This window comes from Sinocyclocheilus anshuiensis, unplaced genomic scaffold, assembly GCF_001515605.1.
Source record: "Sinocyclocheilus anshuiensis isolate Anshui unplaced genomic scaffold, SAMN03320099.WGS_v1.1 scaffold74, whole genome shotgun sequence".
NCBI classification, from domain to species: domain Eukaryota; kingdom Metazoa; phylum Chordata; class Actinopteri; order Cypriniformes; family Cyprinidae; genus Sinocyclocheilus; species Sinocyclocheilus anshuiensis.
The window spans coordinates 211407-220379 of record NW_015546044.1 but is presented as its reverse complement, the minus strand read 5'-3'; the positions used below and the strand labels follow the sequence as shown (position 1 = coordinate 220379).

The following is an 8973-nucleotide window of genomic DNA, read 5'->3' as shown; positions in this document are numbered from 1 at the left end:
GGGAGAGGGGTGGGGGGGGGGGGGGGACGGTGAGACCTTGACGGTGCAAGAAACTGCTGAGACTACAGTCAGAGCGAGAGTGTATTATGACAGTCCGAATGTGTACGTACAAGTCGTGGGCCTATCTTTATTTCGCCAGCCGAATCGAATTGATTATTTCCTCTCCAACTCGGGGCAGCAGCAGCATGGGATCAGCAGGGACAGGAAGGGGATTTGATTTCATATGTCTGGGGCTCATTTGAATCATTGGAAACATGGACATGTCTATATAAATGCAAAGCACTGCTGCAAGAGGGATTTCTAAAGTGGAGTCGGACATGGAAAATTAACTACTGGGAACGACTGAGTGGTGTTTAGAACCCAGTGGGGATTTTCACCCGTGTCGCCCTGCCCCGTCCTGGTTCCTGCATTCTCCACTTCTCCACTATCTTGCTGTAACAAATTTCTGTGCAAGACTGCTTTCTGTGATGGTGTTTCTTTTATCTGTAGTTGCTACAAAAACAGTTTATTGGGGAGTTTTTCCATATCTAGATTTTCATTTTTGCCTTCTAGTGCCCTGCGGAGGTAACATTACATCAGACAATGGCACTATCTTCTCCCCCGGTTACCCAGAGGATTACTCCACTTCTGCGGACTGCAGCTGGCTGATTACGGTAGCACACGGCCTGGGCATCCGTCTTAATTTCACCCTCCTGCAAGTCCATGGCCCCCAAGATTTCATCACAGTCTGGTGAGTTGTCAAACTTCCGATTGCGATTATCCTCCTACACCTTGTCAGCTTCTCTTTCTCTCTCTGTCACTCTCTTTTCTGGGAGAGAACATATTTATAGCGCACTCAGACTGATGATTAATTAATGAGCTTCTTTATTGAGTCGCTTGGGGCCTGCACGTACAGGTAGGACTTTGAACTTGGGTTTGTCACGGGTTCCCCCTAAAACCCAAAACTTGCAGTCTAAGCACACATCTTCTCGAAATTCATTGCCTCTCTTGAGACTGCAGTTTTCTGTTTGGATTAACTGAGCATTGATCTCTCTGTACCTAGGGTTCCCTACTCTCATATACTCTATTACATGCAGGGTTCATCCACTTCAAGTCATAGAGGTACAATATAACCAGGACAGCCAAGAAAAGCTCCATCAAGACAGCTTGGCCTCACTTCAGTGAGCCAGCACTCCCTTTAGCCAACCAGATGCTTTGCTGAATGCACAGGATAGGACGTAATCTGTAGCACAAGCTCAGGCGGTCACAAACAGATGGTTTTGAAGCTGAATGGTCATGGATTAGGGATTAGGTTGGTGCCAAGTTATTCCTTCCCAATTAGAGGACTGTAAAGATGGCGATAAGCTCTAGGTGATGTCCTTGTAGATGGTGGCTTCGGTTTTACAATGTCTTGACTCACAGGCTGAGTCTGAACTGAGCGTGAGAGAACGTAGCACACTCCCTAAGAGAGTGTGAGTCTTTGAAATCAGAGAAGTAATCAGTATGGCTAGAATCGTCTCTAAAATCAGCAAAGTAATCAATATGCAGAGAAACTCCTCTCAAATCAGCCGGGTGATCAATATGGGTGGGATCTGACTTACTGTGCATTTTTAGGCAACAAGGCATGTAGTGTTCTGCTGTAGCACCGAGTATGCAATGTTAGCAGGTTTTATACGTTGAATTTTAATGTTGCATCTTAAACAGGGATGGACCACAGGAAACAGCCCGCAAACTTGGAGTGTTTACCGAAGGAGAGCCCAACAACCCACCAAGCAGCACATCTAATCAAGTTCTGATACGTTTCCGAAGCTATTCTGAGAAAGGTGGACTGTTCAAGATCAACTACCAAGGTAACTAGTCCAAAAGAAAGCTACCATTAGCATTCCAATACATCTAAGTAGTTGGTTGATTGATGCAGGAATCCATGGAAATTTGTGACTGAACAAGTATTAAAGAGTTGTAGTTGAGACCAGCTCATTTGAGTCCCAGAATTGAGTTGGTTGAGTCAGATTCAAGATTGAAACCAAAAGAGGGTCGAGTCAGTGTCAAGACAGACCTGAAGAGGGTCTGAATGAATAAGACCATGAAATCTATCCACAGTGTTGTAGTACTCTAGACCAGACTCAATCTCGAGTCCCAGTCAAATGCACCTGACTTCATGACAAGACCAAGAGCTTGAAAATATGGACTTGAGTACTAGAACACTGCATGGGTGCTTAAAATAAAATACAGTTTTTTCAATCCAATGGAACTGCAGGAAAATGACATGATAACACTGACTGGCATCACAACAGCCATGTCACACTTAAGAGTCTTCTAAAAATGAGAACTGGTTAAACATGATTAAACTGAACCCATGAACTCTGACATCCCAATAATTCCACTTTGTGTCAAATAGAACTTTTCTTTACCTTTACAATGGATACAACAGTGCAATATGACATGGCTGACTCTTTACTTCTTTGTCTCTCTTTCTCTTCTAGCCTATAGACTTCAGTTTTGTTTGCCACCTCCTATCATTCCTAACGCAGAAATTCTGATGGCCAGTAAAGAATTTAAGATAGGTGAGTTCATATTGATTTTACATCATTTACAGTCTGATTTGTATGCCTGCTTGTGTGCATTTGTGTTGGTGGGTTCATTTTCAGGCTTGAGCGGCTCTCATTAATAATGTTCCCAGAATAGCAGAGCCAGCCACACACACACCTCCCCCCCACCACTAACACCCCTCGAGAACTCACTTTGAGGAGAGAAGACCGCTAAGATGTCACGGCTACCGGTCCCATAGGGCCATGCTAATATGCTGACTCATTGCCAGAATTCAGAACAGAGGCTGATGTTGTGTTGTGTTAAACATAGGTAGAGTTTACATTTTGTGCAAACACAAAATGGTGGGTGGGGGGATTGACCAAACAGAAACTATATTATATGATAAGTATACATTTTTATATTGTATTCAAACTTTTTTTGTGACACATTCCAATAGAAGGTGAATTGAGAAAATTTAATATAGAAGTTAAGAATATTTCCTAAATAATACTTTTTAATGTACTGTACATAGGCGGCACATGTAGCACAAACATGTAGTTTGTGCTATTTAAATAGCAATCACAATCACAGGAAATTATGTACTGTGTACTTGAAAATTGATTGTTGATTTTTATGCAAAAGACACACACTGATTGTCAATAAGAGTTTAAAAAGCAGAGCTTGAAGAAGTGTAGACTTTTTTTAGACTTAGATATTTGTTTCTAATGAAATTAGTGATATTAGTTTAGTCGTAACTACATCATTCTACCTACAACAACAACACTACTACTACTAATATTTTATTTATTTATAATATAAACACACTCAAACTATTATTTAATCAATTTTGGCTTTAGCACCTATGATAGATTATTATTATTATTATTATTATTAAACTTTTGCTCCCCCTAAATCTTTTTGAATAGTTTATTGAAGCTGTTGGTTTCACCTTCAGTTGAGTGCCCACAGAAAATCACGTACAAATAATAATGCAATCCTGACCTCACTGGTCCTCTGTCGCCTCTGAAATCCAATGTTAAATCAATGCACTGCTTTTCTGCCATGGGGAAAAAAAAAATGCATTCATTGATATTAATTGTTTTAAATGGGTAGTTACGGGTCGGTGTAGGGTTGTTTGACCTCTCTGGAATGGAGCGTGCTTGTAGAGCCTCCGACGGGGTTAAAGCAGTCATGGTCTTTGGCACTAACCTGCAGTGAATCACTGTTTTGATCACTGATTATCTACCACATCCAATTAATTTGCTTAATTCAGTGATTGAACAAAGGCTGCTGTGTTCAGATGGCCATGAACACATGCATTCACAGCCACAGACACATTCCTGTATGTGAATTTCAAAGCATGCAAAGCCTCTTTTTTCTGCTCTAGCTTGTGTTCCATTATTTCAGTGGAGTTAAATGCTATATTATGAAACCACTAGGTGTTTTTGTTCCTCTTAGCTTAGTCACGGAGTGCCTGAGGGTTTGTGTAGCAACAGGGAGATTTGCTTCTAAGATGTGAGCGGCCCTCAGGTAGCAGCCGATGGGTGTTATGAATGTAAACCATGCTGTGAGGTGCTTCCTTAATTACACTGCAATGCAGCGCCGGCACGTCGAGTCTCCTTTTGCCTCTTTCCTTTTCCCTTTTTTATTTTATCGTCACTGTCAGCCATTAAGCGAGACAGTGAGGGGACATGGCCTTCATCAAGTCATGAGTGAGGCAACAGCAGGAACAGCCAGATGCTGCTCCTGTTGTTCCGAGCTCCTCAGAAATCCCATGTTCTCCATAATATTTCAGAAGGTGACATGCATCTGAAAGACAATTGATAAAGCAATGAATATGTCATCTGTTCACTCCCTGTCTTTCCACAGGTGATATTGTGCTTTACAGATGTCTCCCAGGATATCATCTGAATGGGAACAGCATTCAAACCTGTCGCTTGGGGACTCATCTTGAGTTTGAAGGACCTCCAACTTCATGTGATAGTAAGTCATAATGTTTTTTTTTTGACTTGCAGAAGATCTCTTGACACCAGCATATGCAGTGTGTTGGTTCCCAGTATGGTATTTTTCTTTAGCTTAACCACTGAGACTCTTGGTCAACCAGGTTGATGATAAAGACCAATTTGGTTGGGTTTTGACATGATTATGCTGGTCCACCAGCTACACCACCACTAAACCTAAACCAGCTTGAAACATCATCCTTTCTTTCTTCTGTGGAACAGAGAATGTGGTATTTTGAAGAATATTTCAACAGTTTTTGTCCACACAATAGATTAATTTGGACTCCATTGTATGTAAAAAACAAAACAAAAAAAAAAAACAGAGCTTTTCCAACAGAAGTAATTTTCATTTCATTTTTGGTTAAACCATGGTTCCCTTTAAACAAACTATACTCACTGGGGTGCATTCACTAAACAGTTGCACCATACAGCAGTACTTTGATGTGAATAGCTGCATCTTATTCACTAACCATAAGCATTTTAAAACATTGTTAGGGACTTCTCCCCTCTCCAGTCTTTCGGTTTATATACTATAAAATCCACCCCCATGTGTTACAATGCATGATGGGTCTATTGATCATGATGGTTGGTTCTGTGCTATATGAAGCTTCATTATTGCTATTGGCTTAGAGATGGGATGAAATACCTCAGAGCCTGTCAAGCAAACCCCATGAGTATGTTAAACGCTCATCTACCTTTCATCCAGCTGCGTTTATGTGATTTGATATGGCATTTCCCATAAACTCCCCCAGTTCCTCCTCATTATGTTTGTCTCTCTACTCTCAGTGTAGAAGAATTATCTCTCTGAGCTCTCTGTACTAGTCATCACTGTGTACAGTAGGTCTGACTGAAAGGCCGCTTTTTAATGTCCCGTTATGAATACACTGAGGCTCAAAAGTCTGAGACCACTAATGAAAATGCTTAAAATTTGTATTTAAAAAAAATAAAAAATACCATTTTGCCATTAGAAATGATATAATCAACATAGTATTTAAAACAAAATGTTTAAAACTGTTTATTTCCCAGTTTAAATAGTATTATGAATCCCAAATTTTCATTGTGGTCTCATATTTTGGACCTCATTATATATCAAAACATACATAAGCTATCCCATCCTGTGTTTGGCCTCATCTGTGATGTAAATAAAAAGCAATTGGGCTGTTTGTTTACTGGAAGCAATTTGTGAGCTGCAGTACAGCTATTTGGCGGAAAATGATTAAGGCCTGTAGAAAAAAAAGAAACAAAAATAGACAAGCTTTATCATTTCCAGCGTAAGCATATGTCAGAGAGAACTGAAAGAGACCGGGGTTTCAGACAGTATATATTATAAAGTATAGCAGGCCCAAACATGTACCTGCTCAACCTTCATGGTGGAGTGTGCTCTCTTAACCTTTGTAATTCATCCTAACATTAATTAGGTGTTGACAGTTAATTACCTCGGCTATAAGAAAATCCCCTTATACTGAGGGCCAACATAGCCAGCTGACACCCGCTCCATTTGGTCAGGGTGCTGCCTCTGGCTGTCAGTCACATTAAGTATGCCTGCCTCGTCAAACACCAGAGAGGGAACGAGACAGGAGGAGGAGGAAGAAAGCAATCTTATGCTTTATATCAGTCATTTGTTGAGAGAACCAGATCTGTTCTGATAGGATCAACAGGGAAGACAATGAAAATATGAATATTAAATTGTGACCACTCAGCCTATGTAATTAAGTAAAGTTTGGTTACCAAAACAAATATGTTTAAATTACATGATACACAATGTTGAATTGGTTGTATTTGCAATGTTTTTTTTTTCCTCTTTTTTTTTCAGAAAATAGGTCCAGTAACAAAAACAAAAAGAGATTTTTGAGGAAAAGAAAGTATCAAAGTACTGTACAAACTCAGATTGACCAAGCCTTTGATTTATATCACACTATTGTTTTCATCTTCAGTGGTAATGGGTAACTCTTTCCTTATCTATTGAAACTAGTTTACATTTTTCAGAAGACATATAACAGACATCATAATTGGTGGTACAGAATTACCATAATGGCAACATTCATATTATCTGTAAAATTGTAATATTTCATATAATATTTTCTGTAAAATGATATTAGACAAAGTTAAGTTGTAAACAACAGCATCTAATTATCTAATCAAAGGTGCAGTGAAAATTCCTAATGTATGAGAAATGTACAAATGTGTTTTTTTATAGAGCACTTTGCAGTATTGAAAAGAATCAAATGTCATAGGGGTTTAAAAACAGCTTATTATTTGCGTTGTTCAAAATCTGCCCTTTTAATTCCAACAATGCAATTTATTCTAGAAAGTGAAAGAAAATTAAATGTTGCCATATGGCTATACTGTACCATAAAGGGGCAAAAGCGAGGACAAAATAGTTTAACCATTCATAGTCTTTCCTGTTGTTGATGCCAAAGCGCTGTGCATTCAGACTGTGTGGTATTTTGATAAATTCTTTCATGTGATAGGATCTAGCCAATTTGTTCAAATTCCAACAGGGACCGTCTGTGTGATATGCTCGCATCTTCAAAAAACACTACATTAAAAAAAAAAGACTACATTAAATACATGTTCACTTGCAGTAAGAATAAAAATGTGTTTGTACATAATATACTTTTATGGAAATGATTGGCCTAATATAATAACTATTGAAAATTTGATTTGATTTAAGGACAGTTTTGTTTTCTGTTATCCTGAAGAACAAGTGTGAGCAAGTATACCGAGAGAAAAACTGAGGGATTGAAAGAGTAGAGAGGAAGTACAGTGATGGGTAGAGGGAATGCAAAGCTCATTGAGATGCAGAGGATATCCAGGCTGCAGGTGCACCGAGCTATTAAATCACAGCTTCTCCCCATCTGTCTCTCTCTCTCTCTCTCTCTCTCTCTCTCTCTCGCTCTCTCTCTCTCTCTCTCTCTCTCTCGCTCTCTCGCTCTCTCTCTACCTGACATCTGATCTGACACATCCTCTTTTTGAATACATCATTCCATAAAATATATCTCCTTACTTCTTTCAGCCTTCCTCTGATACAAGAAATCCCATCCAGAACTTTCTGTCTTCTACAGACATAATCAGTTATACACAAACATGATGGCCTGATGAAACACTGTGCTCAACATTTCGTTTGATGAGCAGAAGATGCTTGATATTTAGTTGTTGTTGTTTTTTATTCCTGATTTGTTATATATGTTTCCAACAACCCTGGTTAATGATAACCCTGTTTCAAGCTGTCTGGCCAAAGCCAATCACAAAGGCAGTCACATTTGAAAAGACTTATGCTGCATTGCTTTATGTCTTCCCTTCTTCTCTCAGTGTTCCCCTCTCTTTCTTGTTTTTTGTATCTCATACTCCGAGAGAGAGAGAGAAAATAGATATTTGAATGCTGAGAGTGCATCACATGCCATTATGCAAATTAAGGGTAGGAGAATCTCATATGTATCTTCATTTCTTTAAACATGTACACACTCTCTAGACTTTCAGTGTTTATACTCAAATAAAATATGCTTTTCATCAGTGACACACAGCGTGTCCTCCCTTCTGTCACCACGGTGACATTAAAAACCCAAAGCAATTTTTCTCCTGATGGCGTTTAAGTGTTGTTTTCTTTCATTTATTTTCTTATTTATATGACTGCTGTTATTCAGTCATTTATAATTATTTGCATCATTTTCCTCTTATTCAAAATTTTGAGAATGTATATGAAATATTCATGTTTATGTATTATGTATTATGTCTGATATATCTTTCATAGATATGTATCATATGTCACCGCATGCATGTGAGAACTCACCTGAACACACTTTATACATGCACACAGTGCCACAGTAATCTAGTAAAATTGTGTCTTTCATCTTTTGAATTCTAACAAATGGAGCAAGTACCTCCACATATCTTGCTCATTTTGAAATCCTGCTCTTCCTCATTATCAGACACCCAACATATATAATAAATGTGTGTGTTTCATTTCAAAACATTACTCTTTCTGGTTATTTTCAGTGATTTAATATCTCCCTATTAATTATAAAGTCCACTAGCAACTAGACAAGTAATTGGACAAGATAGTCCTTAACTGACACTTACAAATGTGTGTGACTTATCCTACCTTAGCGACTGTTCTGACTTATTATCAGACAAGCTTTTAATCTTTTCTAATGTCTGAGTGTGTGGAGAATCTGTCTGTTTGGATTGTTTTAAACACCATTTTACATAAATGAACAAAAAAATATGGTAAAACATGCACTAATAGCTAGAGGTCGACCGATAGTGGATTTTGCCGATACTGATAGCTAGGTTGGACCACATGCTGCATTGCTGTATGTCTTCCCTTCTTCTCTCAGTGTTCCCCTCTCTTTCTTGTTTTTTGTATCTCATACTCCGAGAGAGAGAAAGAAAATAGATATTTGAATGCTGAGAGTGCATCACATGCCATTATGCAAATGAAGGGTAGGAGAATCTCATATGTTTC

At 38.7% G+C, this 8973-nt stretch overlaps 1 protein-coding gene across 1 annotated transcript in view; it reads left to right on the top strand.

Annotated features, from left to right (window-relative positions):
- The window catches only part of LOC107698986 (CUB and sushi domain-containing protein 1-like), a 320519-nt gene that overhangs the window by 268643 nt on the left and 42903 nt on the right, over positions 1 to 8973 (top strand). The window contains exons 43-46 of the mRNA XM_016500120.1: positions 553 to 730; positions 1684 to 1829; positions 2463 to 2543; positions 4378 to 4491. Coding sequence (XP_016355606.1) covers positions 553 to 730; positions 1684 to 1829; positions 2463 to 2543; positions 4378 to 4491 — 519 coding nt within the window. The remainder of the gene's footprint in view (positions 1 to 552; positions 731 to 1683; positions 1830 to 2462; positions 2544 to 4377; positions 4492 to 8973) is intronic.